The following is a 24817-nucleotide window of genomic DNA, read 5'->3' as shown; positions in this document are numbered from 1 at the left end:
CGTGTGTGGCTTGGGTGTATCTGTGTATTTCTCCTGTGTGACTGCCTGTACATTTGTATGTGTGTTTCTTTGCGCTGAGTGTTATCCGTAGCCCTCTGTGTCCGGGTGTTTCCGTGCACTGGGTGTGTGTTTCTGCTCACTGGGCATGTGTCCGTGCGTGGGATGACCGCGTGTGCCCCTTTGCCCTGGGATTCTGTGTATCTCCATGGGGAGCGTCTGCGTCCCTCTGGGCTGAGGAGGTCCCTGTCTCGCCCCCTCTGCAGTGTCCAGCCGGCTACACTGGTGACAGTTGTGAGGATGATATAGACGAGTGTGCCTCCCAGCCCTGCCAGCATGGGGGCATCTGCATTGACCTCGTGGCCCACTATCTCTGCTCCTGTCCCCCAGGGACGCTGGGTAGGCCAGGACCAGGGCTGGGGGACAGGCGGGGAGGCTTGGTTTCTGAGCCCTCCTGATGTTCCCTATCCCCCACCCTCCAGGCGTGCTCTGCGAGATTAATGAGGATGACTGTGGCCCAGGCCCAGCCCTGGACCTGGGGCCTCGGTGCCTGCACAATGGTACCTGCGTGGACCTGGTGGGTGGGTTCCGCTGCACCTGCCCCCCAGGATACACTGGCCTGCGCTGTGAGGGGGACATCAATGAGTGTCGCCCAGGTGCCTGCCACGCGGCGCATACCCGGGACTGCCTGCAGGACCCAGGTGGGGGCTTCCGCTGCCTGTGTCACCCTGGCTTCACAGGTGAGCACGGGAAGAGGGGGCTGGCCTGGGATCCTGCCTGTGTTTCCCACAGGCAGCTGATCCGCGTCCTCCTGCTTGGCAAGGTCCCCGCTGTCAGACTGTCTTGTCTCCCTGTGAGTCTCAGCCTTGTCAGCATGGAGGCCAGTGCCGTCCCAGCCCCGGCCCTGGGGCTGTGCTGATTTTCTCTTGCCACTGCATCCCGGTAGGTGGTAGGTGGGGGTGACCCGTGGTAGCGGGGTCTCTGGAAGCGGGTGGGGCAGGGGTTAGGGGGCGTGGCCTCATGGGAGGGTGACGCTTTAGGGGACAAGAAGTGGAAGAGGATTTCTGGGAAATGTTGAAATTACCTGGAGGTTGTGTGTGCGTCTCTCTGGAATTTGGAGTTGCGGCCTCTTGGGAACGCTTGGGCTTACCTGTGAGGTGGGGCTGGCAGTGGGAGCTAGGAGAGGTTGGGCCAGACCTGGGGCGATCAGAGAGGCACAACCTTTCCCAAGTTCTGATCCTCGATATTTCCTTCCCTCTCCCCCTTCAACCCTCAATCCGCTTCTCCACCTTTCCATTTCTCTTACCTTCCCTACTTTCTCCTCCCCTTCTCTCTCTCCCTCCATCCCCTGCCCCCGCGCTTTTTTTCCTCTCCCCCCACCCAACCCACAGCCGTTCTGGGGCCCGCGTTGTGAGCGGGTGGCACGCTCCTGCCGGGAGCTGCAGTGCCCAATGGGTGTCCCGTGCCAGCAGACGGTCCGTGGACCGCGCTGCGCCTGCCCCCCGGGGCTGTCGGGTCCCGCCTGCCGGGGTTCCCGGGGGTCGCCGCCCGGGGCCGCCAACGCCAGTTGCGCGACCTCTCCCTGCCTCCACGGGGGCTCCTGCCGCCCCGAGCCGCTCGCGCCCTTCTTCCGCTGCGCTTGCGCGCCAGGCTGGGCCGGGCCGCGCTGCGAGGTGCCCGCGACGATGCCCGAGGTATCCGTGGCGATGCCCGAGGTCCCGGAGGAGCCGGCGTGCCCGAGAGCCGCCTGCGAGGCCAAGAGCGGCGACAAGAACTGCGACCGCGAGTGCAACAGCCCCGGCTGCGGCTGGGACGGAGGCGACTGCTCGCTGAGCGTGAGCGACCCCTGGCGGCAGTGCGCGGCGCTGCAGTGCTGGCTCCTGTTCAACAACAGCCGCTGCGACCCCGCCTGCAGCTCGCCCGCCTGCCTCTACGACAACTTCGACTGCCGCGCCGGCGGCCGCGAGCGCACCTGCAAGTGAGTCCGTCCTCAGCCGGGATCTTGTCTGTCCATGTGCCACACCTGACCACCCGTGGGCCCTGCTTCTCTTGTCTGTCCATCCGTTTGCCTTGATCTGTCAGTCCGTCCTCAGTCTGTCTGTTGGGCTGTGCCTTCGTTTGCCCCGTCTGTTTCCCGGTGTCCCTTGTCTGCCCATCCGCGTGCAGTTTGTCTGTCTGTGCCCGTCACCTAGCCATCCATGTGCCATTTATGTCTGTGTGTCTTCCCTTTCTTGTGCCCTGTCTGTACATCTTTGTTCCCTGCCTATCAATGTGGCAGTCTGTTTGTCCATCCATTAGCCTTTTCTGTTTTTCTGTCTGCCTCTGCACCCCATCTGTCCCTCGTTATACACTGTTTGTTGGCCTTTATGTCCATCCGTGAATTCGTTTTGTCCCTCTATGCACCCAGCTGTCTGTCTGCACCCCTGCTTGTCCATCCTTGGACCCCATCTGTCCATCTGTCTGTCTCTATGCCAGTCTGTCCCTCTGTGTGCCCCATCTGCCCATCTGCCCATCTGCGCACTTTTGTGCCCCACCTGTTCATTCACATGCCCCTTCTGTCCTTATGTCCATCCATGCATGTTTTTGCCCTTCTATATGCCCATTCATCTGTCCATGGCCCTGCTGGTCTTTCCCTGCCCCTCTTCTGACCTTCTCTGTCTGTTCATGAGGCCTGCCTGTCTGTCTCATACATTCTCTCTATCCATCCATATTCTCTGTCCTGTCTGACCCTCTGCGTGTCCTTCTGTCTCCCCCATCTCATTCTGCTCCAGCCATCCTGGCCTTTCTTCAGTCTTTAGATTCCCCGGCTTGGGCCCATCTCAGGGCCTTTGCACTGGCTGTTCGCTCTGGCTTGTCCTTCAGGAAGTCACATGGCTCCTCCCTTATCTCCTTCAAGTCTTTGCTCAAGCACAAGTCTCTCTGTGAACTCCTTGCTGGCCACCCACAGCACTTCCTCTGCTTAATTTTTTCCCTTAGCATTTAATTTGTGTGTGTGTATGTTTACATTTAGCCTTTATTGGTGTGTAATCAAAATACCTTATGTTCTGCTCATTTATCATTTTTAATATATGCCTCTGCCCATTGTAATGACAGTTTCAAGTGGGTTAGGTTTTCTGTTGGGGCCATATGCTTAGCGGACTTCCCTGGTAGTTCAGTCGGTAAAGAATCTGCCTTCAATGCAGGAGACCTGGATTTTATCCCTGGGTCGGAAAGATCCCCTGGAAAAGGGAAAGGCTACTCACTTCTGTATTCCTGCCTGGAGAATTCCATGGACAGAGGAGCCTGGCGGACCACCATCCATGGGGTCTCAAAGAGTCAGACACGACTGAGTGACTAACGTTTTCACCTCACCCATATCCTTAGTGCCTACAGCTGTGCTCAGCACCTAGGACGCAGTTGTCCATAGTTATTGACTTATTAATAATTGCAAAGCAACTGGATGGTTTTGCAGAAAGCCTGATACATTCCACAAGCATGTGGATATATTCCAGTTCTCTGCTTCTTGAGGAGTCTTGGGTGCCTTGTGGTGTATTCGTGCAGCAGGGGGCAAGGTCGGGGCGTGTGGGGTTAGGGGTTGGGGGGAGGCTCCCTTGACCCCGCCCTCCTTCGCCCCCAGCCCAGTGTATGAAAAGTACTGCGCCGACCACTTCGCTGACGGCCGCTGCGACCAGGGCTGCAACACGGAGGAGTGCGGCTGGGACGGCCTGGACTGTGCGGGTGAGGTGCCGGCGCTGCTGGCCCGCGGCGTCCTGGTGCTCACGGTGCTGCTGCCGCCGGAGGAGCTGCTGCGCTCCAGCGCCGACTTCCTGCAGCGGCTCAGCGGCATCCTGCGGACCTCGCTGCGCTTCCGTCTGGACGAGAACGGTCAGGCCATGGTCTTCCCTTACCATCGGCCCGGGCCTGGCGCTGAGTCCCGGAACCGGCGGGAGCTGGCCCCCGAGGTGATCGGGTGAGTGACTCCACCCCCCGGGGAGCCGTGGGGGGCGCACGCGGATGCTAGGGAAGGGGCACCATTCACAAGGCCTTGTGCCTTTGCTGTGCTGAGTCGCTCAGTCGTGTCTGACTCTTTGCGATCCCATGGACTGTAGCCCACCAGGCTCCTCTGTCCATGGGGATTTTCCAGGCAAGAATACTGGAGTGGGTTGCCATGCCCTCCTCCCGGGGATCTTCCCAACCCAGGGATGGAACCCAGGTCTTCCACATTGCAGGCAGATTCTTTACCAGCTGAGCTACCAGGGAAGCCAAACCCCTTGTGCGTTTTACTTCCCTTAACATCTGGGAACCCCTATCCTAGCTATTTTTAAGTTCCCTTCAAACTCTCAAACTCTGTGGCTGAACTTGGCTTTACTCCGGAAATATCTGAGAAAGCACCTAATACGTTTCAGGCTCTGGGTTAGGCCTTTAGTCCAGTTATGTTTTCATTGATTTCACTGCTTAGGAAATGCCCAACATGTGGGAGTGCCTTCTTGGTAGTACATACAGCGTTATATAATACATATAATACACACATCTCAACCTCAGCACCATTGACATTTGGGGCCAGATCATTCTTTACTGTGAGGGGCTGTTCTGTCTTGTACACTGTAGGATGTTTGGCATCTTCCCTGGCCTTTACTCACTGGATGCAGGCAACAGATCTCCCCCCTCCCAGATGTGACAACCAGAAATGCCTCCAGACATGGGCAATGGTCCTTTGGGGAGCAGAAGATCAGCCCCCCTCCTGACCCGTGTCTGCACCCCAGCCTCTCACTGAACCCCCTGATCCTATGCTCTATGAGCTCCAATACCACCTCTGGCTCTAACGTGCCCTCTTTTTTGTTTTAATTTTTATTTTTTAACTTATAAAATTTATAGTGAAGTAAAAGTCGCTCAGCCATGTCTGGCTTTTTGCAACCCCATGGACTATACAGTCCATGGAATTCTCCAGGCCAGAATACTAGAGTGGGTAGCTTTCCCCTTCTCCAGGAGATCTTCCCAACGCAGGGATTGAACCCAGGTCTCCTGCATTGCAGGCGGATTCTTTACCAGCTGAGCCACAAGGGAAGCATATAGGAGACTTGTAAAAATAAAAAACAAAGTTACATGTAGTTCCATTATATATTATGGGCTTTCCAGTTGGTGCTAGTGGTAAAGAACCCTCTTGCCAATGCAGGAGATGTAAGAGACGTGGGTTTGATCCCTGGGTCAGGAAGATCCTCTATAGAAGGGCATGTCAACCTACTCCGGTATTCTTGCCTGGAGAATTCCATGGACAGAGGAGCCTGGCGGGCTACAGTTCATTGGGGTCGCAAAGGGTTGGACATGAATGAAGCCACTTAACATGAATGTGTATATTATGATCATTTTTAAGTAGATAAATTATGATTTTTAGTTGGAGTTTCAGTATCAAACTGTCCAAAATTAATATAAATGGAAAATATAAAACTCTCCTGCTGGTGACCTGGTGGAGGAACCAGAGGGAGATGTGGCTTCTGAACAGGGTAGGACCCTGACACAGTGAGGAGGGCTGGAAGTTAGAGGTGAGGAGCAGGACCTCTGACTGGGATGAAGGAGATGGGTGGATGGGTGGTGTGCCAGTCCTTGGCTGGGTGACTGAGTTGCTGGAAGTGTTCTCATCAAGAGGAAGACACAAGGCTTCCCTGGCAGCTTAGTGGTAAAGAATCTACCTGCCAATGCAAAGAGACATCGGTTCGATCCCTGTGTTAGGAAGCTTCCACCAGCAGTGGAGGGACTCAGCTCGTGCACCACAGCTGCCGAGCTTGTGCTCTAGAGCCCAAGAACCGCAACTGCTGAGCCCATGTCCCCTAGAGCCAGTGCCCTGCAGCAAGAGAAGTCAGCGCGGTGAGAAGCCCGCACACTGCAACAAGCGTAGCCCCTGCTCTCCAGAACTAGAGAAAAGTTTGTGGAGCAATGAAGACTCCGCACAGCCAAAAATAAAGAAACAAGTAAAATTATTTTAAAAATCTTTTAAAAAAGATTAAGACATCAGGTGGAAATTCGGGGTCACTTTATGACTTGTAGAGTCTGGAGGGAACTGGGGGTCTCGGGGAGACCCTAAGGAGGCAGCTAGGGTCTGAAGAGTGAGACCAACGAGCTTGGCAATCATTGTAGCCATGGAGGGACTTGAAGAAGTAGGGAGACGTGTGGGGAACAGAAGGATGAAATGGGGACCCTGAGTCCTAAAGATTGGCTGAAAGAAATTAGCTCAGAAAAGAGAAGCGGAAGGAGCAGAGACAGAAGGGGACCCAGGGCTTGGGGTACTGGGTATCCTGAAGAAGGAAAACGTTTGGAGGGTTGGGATCCTGGAAGCAGAGCCTGAGATGGAGATTCAGATATAGGCAATGTATTGAAAGGGTGTTCTGGGTTGATCGGGAGGCAGGATGGGACAGGGGCAGGAACTGAGGCAGGAGGGAGCCTCAGCCAGGATCGGGCCACAGCCTGATCCCTTGGAGAGCTCTGGAGGGTAAGGTTGGTCCCGCCTTGAGACAGAAGGGCCAGGTTTTGTACACATCAGTCGGTCCCTGGCCTAGGGCTTCCCTAAGTGGTGTCACCTCCCAAGGGAAGGGCTCCCCACTTTGCTGAGGCTAGTTCTCTGGGGGAAGGGAGCTGTTAGAAGCCAGTGCTCATAGCAGGCAGGAGGTGGATGCACCAGCCTGAGAAAGGAGATTCTGATGGGAAAACAATGGCCATTGGATTCATGACTTAGAGGACACTGGTGGCCACAGTAAGACTGGCTTGGGAATTGGCAAAGAACTTTAAGCATATGCAAAAACAGATCAGGGTTGTGCACATCTAGGTACCTAGGACCAAGCATTGACAATGAGCACATATGGCCATTTTTTTAATATATATATACATATTTATATATTTGGCTTCGCTGGGTCTTAGTTGTGGCTCACGGGATCTTTGATCTTCTTTGTAGGGTCTTTAGTTGTGGCATGTGGGATCTAGTGCCCTGACCAGGAACTGAACCCAGGACCCCTGCACTTGGTGCTGGGAGTCTTAGCCATTGGATTACGAGGGCAGTCCCCCATAGGTCATTCCTGTTTCATATCTAGCCCTTCGATTTGTCCTAGTTCCCATGCTATGTCAAAATAATTCCTAGATAGCGTGTCACTTCATACGTAGACATTTCATTATGCTTCTCTAAAAAAAAATAAGCTCTCTTCTTAAAAACACTGTAATACCATGACCACAGGTAAAAAAAATAAACATCCTTAATATCACCAAATATATAGTAAGTGGATTTAAAAAAAGGTAGTTTGAGGGGATGTGGTGGGGTTGGATGCCAGACGGGAGTTAGTGGGGACCTGGTGAGTAGAGGCTCTTCTGAGCGCGGCGTGGGACGGTGGGCGGGGCCTGGGGCGGGGCTTGTAGCAGCGCCTGCTGAGCCTCCCGCCCCTCCGCCGTGTCTCCGCAGCTCTGTAGTGATGCTGGAGATTGACAACCGGCTGTGCCTGCAGTCGCCCGAGAATGACCACTGTTTTCCTGACGCCCAGAGCGCGGCGGACTATTTGGGAGCGTTGTCGGCGGTGGAGCGCCTTGACTTCCCCTACCCACTGCGGGCGGCGCGGGGTGAGGCCCGGCCCGGGGTCAGGGGATGAGGGTGGGCCCGGGCCCCTGGTAAAGACCCCCTGCTTCCTGCCCGCAGGGGAGCCGGTGGAGCTGCCGGAACCAAGCGTGCCGCTGTTACCGCTGCTGGCGGCCAGCGGCATCTTCCTGTTGGTCCTCCTGGTCCTCGGCGTCATGGTGGCCCGCCGCAAGCGTGAGCACAGCACCCTCTGGTTCCCCGAGGGCTTCGCGCTGCACAAGGACACGGCCGCGGGACACAAGGGCCGGCGGGAACCCGTGGGCCAAGACGCGCTGGGCATGAAGTGAGGATCCCACCCGATCCCTCACCCCGTCCCTGACTGTGGCGGCGTCTGATGAGCCCTTGAGCCCACCTTCACCTGACTCTGCCCTCTGACCCCTACCTGACCCTAACTTCAGACTCCAGCCTGGACATCAGTGTTTGTCTCCTTGACCAACGACTCCGTAATTCCTAAGGGGTCACCCCTGATTTGTGGCCCTCGATCCCCTTTCGTATGGCCCAGTTCCCTGACTCAAATCCTACTGTGACTACCCCCTCCCTCCATCCCAGCCTCTCAGACTTCACCCTGATACTCAGAATGTGTTCCCTCATGACCCCTGTCTGCACCCCAACCCCTCACTGGACCCCCTGATCCTATCCTCTATGAGCCCCAGCACCACCTCTGGCTCTAACCTACCCTGACTTTTTTTTTGTTTTAATTTTTAATTTTTTAATTTATGAAAGTATGATAGCACATTTATAGGAGACTTGGAAAATACAGAAGAAAGTTACATATAGTTCCACTGTATGTTACAATTATTTTTTAAGTAGATAAATTAAGATTTTTCATTGGAGTTTCAATATCAAACTCAAAAAATTAACAGAATGAATAGACAGAAAAGCAGAAGGATATGGTAGACCTGAAAAGCAGTATGAGCCAATTCAACATAATTAAGATTATACAATTTTCACACAACATCAGGGAACAAAACCTTCAAGTTCCCATAGACTATAAACCAGGAGATACTGGCCCATACCCAGGGTCATAAAACAAGGTGCAAAAATGTCATGGTCTAAAGGTATTGAAATCATATCGAGTCTGTTCTCTTATCACTGTGGAATCATGTTAGAAATCAATATCAAAAGAAATTTTAAAATAACCCACATATTTGCAAGTGCACTGTGATATTTACCGAGAGATCTTTGACTTAGCCATTGAAAGCCTCAAGAATAACCTACCCTGACTCTTGACCTGACTTCTCACCTTTCTCGCCTTTCCACCCCAACTCAGTGCTCATTCCCCAGGATCCTCAGTCCTGGCCTTGGCCATGACCTCCACCTCCCTGACCGGCCCCTCAAGACTCCAGCCATACCCTGTCCTAATCCCTGAATTTACCTCTCCTGTGACCCTGTGCCCTCTGCTGCCTCTCCACAACCTCTTCATTCCTGGCTACATCTCTCAGCTGCTATGAGGATAACTCTGTCTTCCATGACTATGATGTCATCTGCCATAACCCATGCTGTATGCCTGTGACCCTCACCTGTCCCACAGACAACTGCTCTGACCGCTGACTCCTGTCCCTTCCCCAGTTCCACCTGACTGTCACCCATCACAACCCCTGACAGTATCCCCTGCAACCCTGACCGCATCCTGCATCCGGTCCTTAGACCCTGTCTCTTGACCCTGTGGGCCCTGCCCCTGCTGACCCCGTTGTCCCTCACCCCTCCCCACTGTCCCCACAGGAACATGGCCAAGGGTGAGAGTCTGATGGGGGAGGTGGCCACCGACTGGATGGACACAGAGTGCCCGGAGGCCAAGCGACTGAAGGTTGTGTTCCCTCCTGTGACCCCTGCCCTCAGGGTCCTGGGTGGGGGTCCAGTGGTCAGTGGGAGAGCCAGGGGAATCCCCGCTGTCCCTGGTTCTGGAAAACAGTCATGGCAACCACCCCATCCTGCTCCTGGCATCTTTCCAGAGGGGATCCCCTACCCCAGAGAGTGACTCTGCATTCTCTCTGATGCGGCCACCTTAGCCCAGCGTGCCCTGCCTGAGAACACCCCCAGCTAGTCTTTTCCTGTCCAGGGGCCACACCATGGGCCCTGTCTTTGTCAGCGAGCATTGCCATAATGAAATACTGCAGACTGAGTGGCTCAAACAAGACACTTATTTTCTCACACCTCTGGAGGCTGGGGCTTCCCAGGAGGCACTGATGGTATAAAGAACCTGGCTGCTAGTGCAGGAGAGGCAGGAGATGTGAGTCCAGTCCCTGGGTCAGGAAGATCCCCTGGAGGAGGGCATGGCAACCCACTCCAGTATTCTCTCCTGGAGAATCGCATGGACAAAGGAGCCTGGTGGGCTACAGTCCATAGGGTCGCACAGAGTCAGACACGACTGAGTCGACTTAGCATGCACAGATACACACTGGAGGCTGTAAGTCCAGGATCAGTGTGCTGGCAGGATTGGCTCTTCTTATCTTGAGAATGTGTCTTCTCACTGTGTCCTCACATGACCTTTCCTCTTTGTGTGCTGAGAATGAGGGAGAACTCTGGTGTCTCTTCCTCTTCCACTGGTCCTATTGGATTAGGGCTCCACCCCTATGATCTTATTTAACCTTAATTACTTCCTTAAAAGCTCTGTCTCTAAATATAGTCATGTTGGGGGATTAGGCCTTCATCATATGATTTTTGTTGTTGTTCAGTCGCTAAGTCGTGTCTGACTCTTTGCGACCCCATGGAATGCAGCATGCCAGGCTTCCCTGTCCTTCACCATCTCACTGAGTTTGCTCAAACTCATGTCCTTTGAGTCGGTGATGCCATCCAACCATCTCATCCTCTGTTGCCCCCTTCTCCTGTCTTCAATCTTTCTCAGCATCAAGGTCTTTTCTAATGAGTCAGCTCTTTGAATCAGGTGGCCAAAGTATTGGAGCTTCAGCTTCAGCACCAGTCCTTCTGATGAATATTCAGGGTTGATTTCCTTAAGGATTGACTGGTTTGATCTTCTTGCAGTCCAAGGGACTCTCAAGAGTCTTCTCCAACACCACAGTTCAAAAGCATCAGTTCTTTGGTGCTCAGCTTTCTTTATAGTCCTACTCTCACATCCGTACATGACTCCTGGAAAAACCATTACTTTGACTAGATGAACCTTTGTGATGTCATATGATTTGGGGGTAGCACAATTCATAACAGGTTCCTGCTAGCATACTTTGAAGCTTGCTGAATGTCTGGGATGTACACAAAGCCTCTTATTTCATCTTTGTGAGGATGCTATAAAGCAGCTATTGATATATACTTCCATGCTTAGCTGCCTCTGCCCTACCTATGTATTTCTTGGCCACACTGGGTGGCCTATGGATTCTTAGTCCCTTGACCAGGGATTGTACTGTGGCCCTCTGTAATGAAAGTGCAGAGTCCCAACCACTGGACCACCAGGGAGTCTCCTCCCTTTTCCTGTGTTTTCAGTTCAGTTCAATCAGTTTTGTCCAACTGTTTGTGACCCCATGGACTGTATGTAGTACGCCAGGCTTCCCTGTCCATCACCAACCCCTGGAGTTTGCTCAAACTCATGTCCATCAAGTTGGTGATGCCATCCTACCATCTCATCCTCTGTCGTCCCCTTCTCCCCCTGTCTGTGTTTTAATGTTTGTTAAAATGGATACTTCTATTGCAAATGACAGCTAAAGAAATCTGCTTGCCTCAGGCTTTTCTCCCCTTACTTTCTCATCCAAAAGTGGGTGTTAAGTATATGGTGCAGAATGTTTATGTGGGTATTGTGGAATTATTGCATCATCTCTCTTTTTTTTTTTAAAGTTAGTTAATGAGTTAATCCTTGGCCATGCTGGATCTTTGTTGCTTTGAGTGGGTTTTCTCTAGTTGTGGAGACTAGGGCTTCTCTCTAGTTACAATGGGCAGGCTGCTTATTGCGGTGACTTCTCTTGTTGCAGAGCATGGGCTCCAGGGCGAGGGCTCAGTCATTGTGGTGCCCAGGCTTATTTACTCCGAGGCATAATGAATCTTCCCGGACCAGGGATCAAACCCATGTCCCCTGCATTGGCAGGCGGATCCTTAACTACTGGGCCACCAGGGAAGTCCCTGACTGCATCATCTTGATTTTACCAATGAGAAGCTCAGAATTCTAGGGTTACAAGCCTACTAAGGGACAGTGTCAGACACTAAATCCACAGTGAAGGGTCCTGTGGATAACAGGACCTTTTCCTGTTAGCTGTCCGTCACCTGGCTCTCCCCGTTTATGAAATTAAACTCCCCACCTGGGTCCTTAAGTTCAGATCTGATTTGATCAGGCTCTGTTTAGTCCTGCTGTGTGTGCTCAGTCGCTCAGTCGTGTCCGACTCTTTTCAACCCCCATGAACTGTAGCCCGCTGCTGCTGCTGCTGCTAAGTCGCTTCAGTCGTGTCCGACTCTGTGCAACCCCATAGACGGCAGCCCACAGGCTCCCCCGTCCCTGGGATTCTCCAGGCAAGAACACTGGAGTGGGTTGCCATTGCCTTCTCTAATGCATGGAAGTGAAAAGTGAAAGTGAAGTCGCCCAGTTGCGTCCGACCCTTAGTGACCCCGTGGACTGCAGCCCACCAGGCTCCTCTGTCCATGGGATTTTCAGGCAAGAGTACTGGAGTGAGGTGCCATTGCCCTCTCCAGTAGCCTCCTAGATCCCTCTATCCATGGGATTTTCCAGGCAAGAACTGGAGGGGATTGCCATTCCTCCTCCAGGGGATCTTCCTGACCTAGGGAGCGAACCTGTGTCTCCTGCACTGGTAGGCGGATTCATTACCACTGAACCACCTGGGAAGTCCCTATCAAGCATGACGTTAATGGCTTCTCGGCACCCGCTGTGTGTGCATCTCTGTGAGAGAAATCTGTGAGAATGCCCAGATGGTCCCTCTGTGTCTCCCAATTCCTTGTGAGAACCTGGGTCCTTGTGCCTCCAGGTGGAGGAGCCTGGTGTGGGGACCGAGGACGCTGTGGATTGCCGCCAGTGGACTCAACACCACCTGGTTGCCGCTGACATCCGCATGGCACCAGCCATGGCCTTGACACCGCCGCAGGGCGATGCAGATGCGGATGGCATGGATGTCAACGTGCGCGGTCCAGGTCAGTGATGGCGCCCCTGCCTCCAGAATGCCCTTGATCCATCCTGCTCATCAGAGGTTCCATCTGAGTCTGTGCTCTGGGGACAGCTGGGTGTGTCTGGCTGGCTGTCTGTGGGTGTGTGTGTTAGTCAGGACTTTTGGTCGTAAGTGATAATAGCCCAACTCAAGCTAACTTAAGTAAAACAAGGGATTTATTTACTGGCTCTTGTAAACAGAAGCTCAGGCACATTTGGATCCTGGACTTGTCAGCTTTTGGTTCCAGTCCAGGCCGTCTTTCTCCTGCAGGCATTACAAAACCTTTTTCTCATCTGTGACAGCAAAAGTCCCAGGATGAGGTGTTTTTTTTTTTTTTTAAATGTAGCTGTTATGTTTAAATTTAATGCACACATTCTTGTTGATGCTCAAACTATTGTATCTTTGGCTAATGAAAGCTATTGATTTATTTTTAAAATTTTTGGCTGCACTGGGTCTTTTTTGCGGTGTGTGGGCTCTTTGTTGCTGCTCACCGGTCTTCTCTAGTTGCGGTGCAGGGGCTTCTCGTTGCCGCGGCTTCTCGTGTTGCGGAGCACGCCTCTAGGGTACCCAGGCTCAGGAATTGTGGCACACGGGCTTAGTTGCTCCGCAGCATGTGGGATCTTCCCAGATTAGGGATCCAACCCGGGTCCCCTGCCTTGGCCAGCAGATTCTTAGTCACTGGGCCACCAGGGAAGTCCTCCCAGGATGAGTTCTGATTGGATGGTCTAAGGTCACGTGCCCCGTGTGTGGGCCAATCAGTGTGGCCTGGGGCCTGGAACATGCAGATTGACAGGCCTGGGCTATATGCCTGTCCCTGCGTGGGGGATTTGCCTTTACCTAGGGCTTGAGAATGGAGAATGGGGTGCTAGTGGCTTCCTAAGGAAAACAAGAGCAAATGCTCTTGCAGAATAGAGCAGACCATGGTGTCTGAATCCTCTTGGGTCTGTCTTTGCCACATTTTATAATATGCCTCCTGCAGCTCTGTTTTGCTTTTGCTCCAAATGACTCGCACCTGTGGCACTCTTTGGACTCCCATTAGGCCCCCAGGTACTCGGTATTTTGTGTCCCTCGGTGCAGCTCCTAAGCAGTGGATGCAGGTATATGAAAGACTCAGCTCCTTTGTCTCAAGGTGGATTACAACTCTGGGTACAACTCAGCTTTCAGAGTCCGCCTTTGGGATCGGGCTGAAATGTTGTTCAGACTTTAAGTCGTGTCTGACTCTTCCCAACCCTGTGGACGGCAGCACACCAGGCTTCCCTGTCCTTCACTGTCTCCTGGAGTTTGCTCACATTCATGTCCATTGAGTCAATGATGCCATCCAACCATCTCATTCTCTGTTGCCCCCTTCTCCTCCTGCCCTCAATCTTTCCCAACGTGATGGTCTTTTCCAGTGAATCAGCTCTTCGCATCAGGTGGCCAAAGTATTGGAGCTTCAGCTTCAGCAACAGTCCTTCCACTGAATATTCAGGGTTGATTTCCTTTAGGATGGACTGGTTTGATCTCCTTGCTCTAGCACCATGATTCGAAAGCATCGATTCTTGGGTGCTCAGCCTTCTTTATGGTCCAACTCTCCCATCTGTACATGACTCCTGGAAAAACCATCGCTTTGACTAGATGGACCTTTGCTGACAAAGTGAAATAACTCAGGCTGAAATAACTCTCCAGGAATGTGGTCATCGTCGACTTGCTTGACTTTCTCCCTTGTTCTGTGTGCCCTACTGCCTAGGAGGCCTCCTGTCACAAACCAAATGCCTGTGAAGCCTCATCCTGGGTTGGCTTCGGGGTACCTGGCACAAATGTGTGTGCCAGGTGTGAGTGTGCGTGTGTGTGATGGGAGGATTGGCCCCTCGATCTTGTACTTCCACACATCCCACTTCCTCCTAATGCAGTGCACTTCCTCCTAATACAGTGTCGTATTCCCTGGGAAGGCCCTGTGTCCGCCTCCTTTCTGACACACTCCTGGTCCCTACAGATGGCTTCACCCCTCTAATGCTGGCCTCCTTCTGCGGGGGAGCCCTGGAGCCAATCCCAACCGAGGAGGACGAGGCAGAAGACACATCAGCCAGCATCATCTCAGACCTGATCTGCCAGGGAGCACAGCTTGGGGCTCGGACCGACCGTACTGGCGAGACGGCCCTGCACCTGGCTGCCCGCTATGCCCGGGCTGACGCGGCCAAGCGGCTGCTGGACGCTGGGGCAGACACCAATGCCCAGGATCACTCTGGCCGCACCCCCCTGCACACAGCTGTCACTGCCGATGCCCAGGGTGTCTTCCAGGTGAGATCGGCTTGCCTCTTGGGACTTCAGAGCTGGGACGCACATCAGACAGACTTGGGTTTGAGCCCTGGTTCTGCCTGTCAGAGCTCATCTTTCTCATTTGTGAAATGGGGATATATGAGTGTAGAGTTACTGTCAAGTAGCTGCTCCCTGAACGCATCGGTTCCATGGGAGACATTGGTTGGGGTCCTCAGAGGGCTTGGGGGTGCTTCTTGTTCCCTTGTTCTTGCCATGACTACCCCTGCTGCACCCCCATCTCCCTTAGATTCTCATCCGGAACCGCTCTACAGACCTGGATGCTCGCATGGCAGACGGCTCCACGGCACTGATCCTGGCAGCCCGCCTGGCGGTGGAGGGTATGGTGGAAGAGCTCATCGCCAGCCACGCTGATGTCAATGCTGTGGATGAGCTCGGTAGGCTGCAGGGGGTAGCGGTGGGTGGGGGCTGAGACAGTGTCACCGGGACCCTAACTTGGTGTGAACTCACACCCACACTGAGACCCGGTCAGTGAAACCCATGCACTCATAACAGGGTTTCAACATGGACTTACACTCTCATACATTTATTTTTTAAAAAATGACACCCATTAGCCTATATTGTGCTGCAGTGATTTAGAAAAAGGTGCCTTTCCACGTGGGGCTTCCCAGGTGGCTCAGTGGTAAAGAATTTGCCTGACGATGCAGGAGACACAGGAGACATGGGTTCGATCCCTGGGTCAAGAAGATCCCCTGGAGTAGGAAATGGCAACCCACTGCAGTATTCTTGCCTGGAAAATTCCATGGACAGAGGAGCTTGGTGGGCTACAGTCCATGGTTTCACAAAGAGTGGGACACGACTGAAGGACGAAGCAGGCAAGCATGCTGTTCTTTCCATCTTTCCATCTGCTTTGTTAGACGAGTGTACACTGGTGCCACCTGCTGGACTACTGGTGTCAAGTTTGCAAATCAGCCAGCCTGTAGGTGGGGATCACTTCTTGCTTGGAGGTGGCTTGCTTGCCCAACAGCAACCTGCCTTGTGTCTAGAGAACCTCACATGACCACAGACACACTTGGACTCTCAGAAACATCTTTGGAGCCGGGTGTTCTCAATCTCAGCAACACTGACATTGGGGGATTGGATCATCCTTTGCCATAGGGGCCACCCTGTGCAGTGTAGTGTTCTTGGTCTTGACCTACTAGATCCCAGTAGCACCCCACCTCCAAGATGTGACAACCAAAAATATCTCCAGACATTGCCAAATGCCCCGGAGAGGAAAATCACCCCTGCTTGAGAAATATGGCTCTAGAAGGGCACTGGCCAGTAGAACTGTGATGATGAAATACTCTTGGTCTGTGCTATCTGATATGGTAGCTATTGGCAACGCATGGTGATTACTGAGCACTTGAAATGTGGCTGGGGCGAACAAAGAACTGAGTCTTTTATTTCATTGAATATTTTAACCTTTGCTTTGCCTTAAAAAAAAAAAATAGCTGAATTGACATATAATTCACATACCATGCAATTCATTCAAGTGTAAAATCCAGTGATTTTTTTTTTTGTATAACCACCTGTGTGTGTGCTAAGTTGGCTTCAGCCATGTCCAACACTTTGTGACCCCATGGACTGTAGCCTGCCAGGCTCCTCTGTCCTTGGGATCCTCCAGGCAAGAATACCGAAGTGGGTTGCCCTGTTCTCCTCCACGGGGACCTTCCCAACCCACATCTCTTATGTCTCTTGCATTGGCAGCTGGGTTCTTTACCACTAGTGCTGCCTGGGGAGCCCCCAAGTATAACCACAAAGTTGTGTAAATATCATCACAATAAATTTAATTTTATTTTTGTCACAATAAATTTTAGAATGTTTTCATCATCTGAAAAAGAAGCCTCTGCCTCTTAGCCATCACCCCTCCACACCCCCTCATTTTCCGTGGCCCTTAGACAATTGCCAATGTACTGTCTCTCTATAAGGATTTGTGTATTCTACTTTATATAAATGGAATCACATAATATGTGATCTTTCTTGGTTGGCTCCTTTCACTTAGCGTGATGTTTTCTAGGTTCATGAGCCTGCAAATAGCAGGTATATACATGATAGCATGTGCCAGTATTACTTTTTGTTTGTTTTTTGGCTTTACTGTAAGGTTTGCGGGGTCTCAATTCTCTGACAGGGAATGATCCCCAGCCATAGCAGTGAGAGCCCAGAATCCTAACCACTAGGTCACCAGGGAACTCCCTCTTTTTTTTTTTTTTGAATTATTTATTTTTGGCTGTTCTGGGTCTTCGTTGCTGACTTTCTGTAGTTGTGGTAAGTGGGGGCTCCCCTCTAGTTGCAGTGCATGGGCTGCTCTTGCTGTGGCGCACGGGCGGCAGGGCTCAGGGCCTTCAGTAGTTGCAGCTCCCGGGCTCTCGAGCACAGGCTCAGTAGCTGTGCTTCGCAGGCTTCGTTGCTCCACCATATGCAGGATCCTCCCAGACCAGAGACCGAACCCATGTCCCCTGTGTGGCAGGGTTCTTAACCACTGGGTTCTTGACCACTAGAACACACAGAGAAACCCCCTTTTTTGTTTTTAATGACTAAACAATGCTCTATTATGTGGATGCACCACATCTTGTTTATGCATTCATCCACTGATGGACATTTGGGTTGTTTCTGCTTTTTGGCTATTATGAATAATGCTGCTATGGAATTCATGTATCAGTTTTTGTGTGGACATGGTTTTATTTCTCTGGGATGTATCCCTAGAGGCAGAATTGCTAGGTCACATGATAACTCTTTTTAACTTTTTGAGGAACTGCCAGACTGTTTTCCACAGTGGCTGCCCTATTTTTCATTCTTACCAACAGTGTATAAAAAAGGTTCCGATATCACCACATCCCGACTGACAACTTGTTTTTCTCTGTCTTTTTGTACTGTCTCCCTAGTGGATGTGATTTAGTATCTCAATGTGGTTTGATTTGCATTTCCCTGATGGCTAATGATGTTGAGCAAATGCTCAATATATTAGCCATTTGTATACCTTTGGAGAAATGTCTATTCAGATTCTTTGCCCACTTTTAAATTGGGTTATTTGTCTTTTTATGACTTATGGGTTATTTTTTATATATGAGTTCTTCATATATTCTAGCTAGGTCTCTTATCAAACATACAGTAGGTTTATTATATTTGTAGATTTTCTTTCGGTGGGGACTGCACCCCACGGCATATGGGATGTTAGTTCCCCAACCAGGAATCAAACCCCCAACTCCGTGCAGTGGAAACTTGGAGTCTTAACTATTGGGCCACCAGGGAAGTTCTTGTAGGTGTTCTTTTTACTTTCTAGGTGATGTCCTTGTGTGTGTTAGTCACTCAGTCATGTCTGACTCTTTCCACCTCATGGACTGTAGCTTACCAGGCTCCTCTGTCCACGGAATTCTCCAGGCAAGAATCCTGGAGTGGGTTGCCGTTCCCTTCTGCAAGGCATCTTCCCAACCCAGGGACTGAACCTGAGTCTCCTGTGTCTCCTGCATTGCAGGCAGATTCTTTACCCATTGAGCCATCAGGCAAGCCCTTAGTTCCCCTACCAGGAATCGAACCTCCACCCCCTACAGTGGAAGCGTGGAGTCTTAACCATTGGACTGCCAGGGAATTTCCCTATAGGTTTTCTTTTTTACTTTCTAGATGATGTCCTTATAAGCACAAAAGTTTTTTTATCTTGATTATGTCCAGTTTATCTATTTTTGTTGTTATTGTTGCTTGTGTTTTGGGTGTCATATCCAAGAATCCTTTGCCTAATTCAAGGTCTTGTGAAAATTTACTCCTGTGTTTCTTTGTAAATGTTTTATAGTTTGAGCTCTTACATTTAGATATTGGATTCACTTTGAATTATTTTTTGTATATGGTGTGAGGTAGGGGTCCAACTTTGTTCTTTTGCATTTGGAGATCCAGTTGTACCAGCACCATTTAAAGAAATAATTTTATTTATTTTTGGCTGTGCTGGGTCTTCGTTGCTGTGTGTGGGTTTTCTCTAGTTGCAGTGACTGGGGGCTCCTCTCTAGTTGAAGGGTGTGGGCGTCTCCCTGTGGTGGCTTCTCTTGTTGCAGAGCATGGGCTCTAGGCTCAAGGGCATCAGTGGTTGCTGCTCCTGGGCTCTAGACCACAGGCCCAATAGTTGTGGCACACAGGCTTAGTTGCTCCAAGGCATGTGGGATCCTCCCAGATCAGGGATCAAATCTGTGTCCCCTGCATTGACAAGCAAATTCTCCACCGTGGAACCACCAGGAAAGCCCCCCAGCACGATCTGTTGAGAAAGTTATCCTTTCCCCATTAAACTGTCTTGACACCAATTTAATTAATTAATTTATTTTTTGCCATGCTGTGAAGCTTGTGGGATCTCAGTTCCCTGACCAGGGATTGGACCTAGACCATAGCAATGAAAGCTTGGAATCCTAAACACTAGGCTACCAGGGAACTCCTTTTTTTTTTTTTTTCTGTAATTTATATAAACTAAAGAACCATATGTGACTGTCTGTTGCACTGGACAGCACAGCTGTATGTACAACTTAGTGAGGCCCACATAATATGCCCCAAATATGGAAAGTTACACCAAATATGGAAAGTGCACACATGGACCCAAACACAGGTACTCAGATACTCTGGTAAGCCTCCCCCCCATCCCAGCCTATATTTAGACACTTCCTGTTCCCCCCCTGTGGGGGGGAGGGGCAGCTAGTGAGCCGGGTCCTGACCTTGACCTCTCCTCACTTCCCTAGGAAAATCGGCCTTACACTGGGCTGCAGCTGTCAACAACGTGGAGGCCACCTTGGCTCTGCTCAAAAACGGAGCCAACAAGGACATGCAGGATAGCAAGGTGAGCCCCAGCCTTTGGATCGCCTTCAGCCTTGGCACAGCCGCCACAGGTAGAGAGGAGACTGGGGGAGGCTGGTGGGGACACTCACCCTGCCTGTAGCCAGCGTTCCAGTGTGGGATCAGGGCCCATGAGGTTCCAATAGTGGATCAGAGGAGGAACTGGATGGCAGTTGCTCATGACCTTGGGCAAGTTACTTAACTCTTCTGCACTTCTGTTCACATTTTTGAAACGGAGAAGCAACAGTACCCACCTCATCACCTCTTCCAAGGATTCAGTGAGCTAATCCTTTCGTAAAGTGCTTAGCGGATCCACAACAAAAGATAGCTATTATGACTATTGTTTGAAAACCCTTGCAAGGTGGTATTACTCTCATTTCACAAATGGAAAAATGAGGTTCAAAAGAATGCAGGGGTAGATTCCATCTTTATCTAAAATTTCCATGCTATATTTGTTACGGATTTTTTTTTTTTTTTGCATTAATCTTAACTATAAAAACTGCATTATATACCATTTATTTTGATAACAGAATTTTTCGCCACCCCCTTAAATTCTGTGCCTAAGGTGAGTGCCTCACTCACCTCACCCTGGCTTTGGGCCCTGAAGTTTCTTAATAGGTGCTGGATGAACAGGGCTTTAAGGAAAGAACTTGCCCAGTTTTTCCCCCAGGCAGAACTGAGATTCCAATCAAGGTCTGTCTGGCTGCAGAGTATGAACTCTTAGCTCTGTTTCCCTCAGAGACTAGAGGCCTCTGTGATGTTAGGCAGGACTTAACCTGACTCGTGACCCTGACATCTTTTGGGTTCCCGGGCCCCCACAGGAAGAGACTCCACTGTTCCTGGCCGCCCGGGAGGGCAGCTTCGAGGCGGCCAAGCTGCTGCTGGACCACTTTGCCAACCGGGAGATCACAGACCACCTGGACAGGCTGCCCCGGGACGTGGCCCAGGAGAGGCTGCACCAGGACATCGTGCGCTTGCTGGATCAGCCCAGCGGGCCCCGCAGCCCGCCTGGCCCTCACGGCCTGGGGCCCTTGCTCTGCCCGCCCGGGGCCTTCCTCCCCGGCCTCAAGGTGGCGCAGGCCGGGGCCAAGAAGAGCCGGAGGCCCCCAGGGAAGGCGGGGCTGGGGCCGCAGGGCACCCGGGGGCGGGGCAAGAAGCTGACGCTGGCCTGCCCGGGGCCCTTGGCCGACAGCTCGGTCACGCTCTCGCCCGTGGACTCGCTGGACTCCCCGCGGGCCTTTGGCGGGCCCCCCGCGTCCCCTGGCGGCTTCCCGCTCGAGGGGCCCTACGCGGCCGCCACGGCCACGGCCGTGTCTCTGGCGCAGCTGGGTGGCGCGGGCCGGGCGGGTCTAGGGCGCCAGCCCCCTGGGGGCTGCGTGCTCAGCCTGGGCTTGTTGAACCCCGTGGCCGTACCCCTCGACTGGGCCCGGCTGCCCCCGCCCGCCCCTCCAGGCCCCTCCTTCCTGCTGCCGCTGGCCCCGGGACCCCAGCTCCTGAACCCCGGGAATCCCGTGTCCCCCCAGGAGCGGCCCCCGCCCTACCTGGCCGCCCCAGGACACGGCGAGGAGTTCCCCGCAGTGGCTGGGGCCCACGGCAGCCCCCCCAAGGCCCGCTTCCTGCGGGTCCCCAGCGAGCACCCTTACTTGACCCCATCCCCCGAGTCCCCCGAGCACTGGGCCAGCCCCTCCCCGCCCTCACTCTCGGACTGGTCTGACTCCACGCCCAGCCCAGCCACTGCCACCGGGGCCACGGCCACAGCTGCTGGGTCGCTGTCGGCCCAGCCGCTCCCTCTGTCGGTCCCTGGCGCTCTTGCTCAGGCCCAGACCCAGCTAGGGCCCCAGCCTGAAGTCACCCCCAAGAGGCAAGTGTTGGCCTGAGGGCTCCCCAGTTCCTGGATTTGGGGAGGCTGAAGGGGCACCCCATCATGATTCCTCTCTCTGTCTCCCCTTTTAGTCCATTTCATTCTGTCTCTTGTTTTCTCCTGTACCCCACTCTCCTTGCAGTGTGACCAAGATAGGTCACCAGCCTAGGGTTTCAGTCTTCCTTTATTTATAAGGGGTGCAGGCTGACCCTCACCCTTGGGTCCTGTGGTGAGTCTAGGACATCCTCCTGCCTCCCCCCTCATCCTGTGGCCAATACCCCCCTACCCCCATTCTCTCTTCCCCCCTTTTCTTGCCTTCTCTGGCCCCCTTCTCTCACTCCTCCTGCTCTGACACAAGTGGATTATTATTATTTTTTTTTTACATTTTGTATAGAAACAAATTCATTTAAACAAACTTATTATTATTATTATTTTTTACAAAATATATATATGGAGATGCTCTCTGCCCCCCTGCGAACCCCCCCAGTGCCCCCGTGGGGCTGAGTCTGTGGGCCCATTCGGCCAAGCTGGATTCTGTGTACCAAGTACACAGGCATGACCGGGCTCCTGTGTACCAAGTACACAACCCTGGTGTGTACCAAGTAGGCACCCTTGGGCGCACCCTCCGGGGCTAGGGGTCGGGTGAGACTTGGGAGCCTCCTCCCTGCTCCACCTTCCTCACTTCACTGCATTCCAGATGGAACTTATTCTAGAGCTTTGCCCTCTGGCCCAGAGAGCCCGCCCACAGTCCCCCCACCCCCATCCTAGGGTGTGGGCCTTCTTCCTTTGGGAACTGGGAGGGTGGGGTGGCTGGTGGGAATATGAGGACCAGGGGAGATGTGTGCATTCTACTTTGTCTCCCTGTAAACAGTGGGCCTGCAGGAAGAGAAGGAGCTGCCTGCCTGGCACCTCTTCTTCCTGGTACCCCCCTGGCCCAGCCCCAGGGCAAAATAGAAGTATTTGTAGGCTATTTTTGTAATATAGCTTCTGGTCACAATCCCTGTGTAGCTAAGTCCCCAGGCCTTGCATTGTACAGCCCCCTGTTCCCTCACCACCTAATAAAGGAATAGTTAACACCAGTGTCATTGTTGTGTGTCTAGGTAAGGAGGGGTGGTGGTAGTGTGGGGTTTTGGTCTCTTCAGCATTAACTTTGAGACAGGCCGAGACACGGGACCTGGGACCCTTTCCTGCAGTGCTTGCACCTAGACAAACCTCTCCTGGAGCAACAAAATGCAAAGAAACTGTAAGGGACTAAAAATACCTGCAGGCATGTATGTATACAGGGGGCAATTATGGACAATGATACAAAAAGACCAGAAAACCCCAACTGCTGCTTCTGAAGAGCTGGGAGCAAGAACAGGGTACTGTGCATGCCTCCTGCACACAATGCCACCTGAGGGCTGGGTACCACCGAAGCCACCCCTCCAGCTCAAGCCCTGGACCCCCCGCCCCCACTTACCCCATATAAGGAACCAGCTCGCCCCTCTCTGCTATTGGGAAATGAGCAAGTAAAGGGAACCTGTTGTTTGTTCTCACTCCCCACTGCTGCAACAGGGGTCCCAATAAAACCTTGCCTGAAGTTCTTATCTGGCCTCCGATCAATTCTATTGATGAAGGTGCCCAAGAACCCTGTTGTTAACTTGAGCTCTCATCTTGGGGCCAAACCATCTGGCTCACTTGCTGACTACTTTTGCTTCCTCTTTTGATGGATGACTCCATTGATTGGACTAGGGGTGGCCACCTGACTAAAGTTGAGCCAATCAGATTCTTGCTTGAGAATGTTTTTAAAACGAGGGTGCCAAGAAAGGTATCATTTGGTGGAGCTACTAAGGCCAAGAGAGATGGAGAAATATTGATGGGCAATTTGGGGTGCTGGGTACTGATGAGAAAACAGCAGAAGACTGGAGCTATGCAGTCTTCTTTGGGAGGATCAGATTCCATGGGAGAATTAGAGATGAGCACTCAAATGGTTCCAGGATGTTGGAGGGAGTACTTCATTTCCAAATGGAAATTCCAGTTAATTGAACATATATTCCATTGACATCAATGTTGTTCGTTGTTCAGTCGCTAAGTCGTGTCTGACTCTTTGTGACCCCATGGACTGCAGCATGCCAGGCTTCCCTGTCCTTCACTATCTCCTGGAGTTTGCTCAAACTCATGTCTGTCGAAATGGTGAGACCATCCAACCATCTCATCCTCTGTCACCCCTTTCTCCTCCAGTCCTCCATCTTTGCCAGCATCAGGGTCTTTTTCAATCAGTCAGCTCTTCGAATCAGGTGGTCACAGGATTAGAGTTTTAACTTCAGCATCAGTCCTTCCAGTGAATATTCAGGGTTGATTTCCTTTAGGATTAACTTGTTTGATCTCCTTGCTGTCTGAGGGATTCTCAAAAGTCTTCTCCAGCTCCGTAATTTGAAAGCATGAATTCTTTGGCACTCAGCCTTCTTTATAGTCCAACTCTCACATCCATACATGACTACTGCAAAAACCATAGCTTTGCCATCAGTGGGTATTTATTAATTGCCTTCTAAGTGCCTAAGTCTGATTTTGCACGGATCTCAACTATACTTCGTGCTTCCTTGGGGTTTGGAGAGACTGGTTCATCGTTTAATAAGTACTCCACCTTGAATGGGTTTTTATGTCTTGCAGTTAACTATGCACAAGACAAGGCTGTGTTTATACTGGGCTCCTCCAGGAAAGGGGAACTTTAATGTTCATTGGTTCCCCCTGTCAACTGGCGCACTCTTGGTTGCAGGTAACACAAAAGTCTATCCAGCTAGCTAAAACGAACAAAAACCAGTCAGTTCATATAGCTGAAAAGGATCTGCTTCAGGGGAGATTTGATCTAGTGGCTCAAATGAGGTCAACATTTGACCTCATTTGGACTGAGATACTCATCTCTACAGATTTTTCCCTGGGTATCAGTTTCATCCCCAGGTTCCACGTGGTACTCAACCTGGCTTCTCTTCCCACTTCCACAGCTCTGATCTTCCTTCTCTGTGTTAACAAAATAGGTGTAAGGATCATAGACCATCTTGTACATTCCAGAGAGTTGAGAAGCTTCTAGTCTTGGTGTTGATTTTGTACTGACTTCACTTGGGTCCCATATTTATCCTCTAGCCTAGGGTTCCTCAATGTTGGTACCGTTGGCATTTAGGGCCAAATCACTCTTTG

At 51.9% G+C, this 24817-nt stretch overlaps 1 protein-coding gene and 1 pseudogene across 2 annotated transcripts in view; both read left to right on the top strand.

The window, feature by feature from the left end:
* NOTCH3 (notch receptor 3) overlaps window positions 1-22722 on the top strand; it is a 39428-nt gene extending 16706 nt beyond the window's left edge. For both annotated transcript variants that reach the window (XM_043467124.1, XM_043467125.1), the window contains exons 21-33: window positions 264-396; window positions 480-737; window positions 821-939; window positions 1389-1975; window positions 3614-3946; window positions 7418-7572; window positions 7649-7871; window positions 9311-9395; window positions 12508-12670; window positions 14657-14961; window positions 15227-15374; window positions 19689-19786; window positions 20604-22722. In XM_043467124.1, coding sequence (XP_043323059.1) covers window positions 264-396; window positions 480-737; window positions 821-939; window positions 1389-1975; window positions 3614-3946; window positions 7418-7572; window positions 7649-7871; window positions 9311-9395; window positions 12508-12670; window positions 14657-14961; window positions 15227-15374; window positions 19689-19786; window positions 20604-21659 — 3663 coding nt within the window. In that variant the 3' untranslated portion in view covers window positions 21660-22722. The remainder of the gene's footprint in view (window positions 1-263; window positions 397-479; window positions 738-820; window positions 940-1388; window positions 1976-3613; window positions 3947-7417; window positions 7573-7648; window positions 7872-9310; window positions 9396-12507; window positions 12671-14656; window positions 14962-15226; window positions 15375-19688; window positions 19787-20603) is intronic.
* Window positions 22199-24817, top strand: part of LOC122441016 — a 4313-nt pseudogene continuing 1694 nt past the window's right edge.

This window comes from Cervus canadensis, chromosome 4 (assembly GCF_019320065.1).
Source record: "Cervus canadensis isolate Bull #8, Minnesota chromosome 4, ASM1932006v1, whole genome shotgun sequence".
Classification (NCBI taxonomy): domain Eukaryota; kingdom Metazoa; phylum Chordata; class Mammalia; order Artiodactyla; family Cervidae; genus Cervus; species Cervus canadensis.
This window is presented reverse-complemented; position numbering and strand designations above follow the sequence as displayed.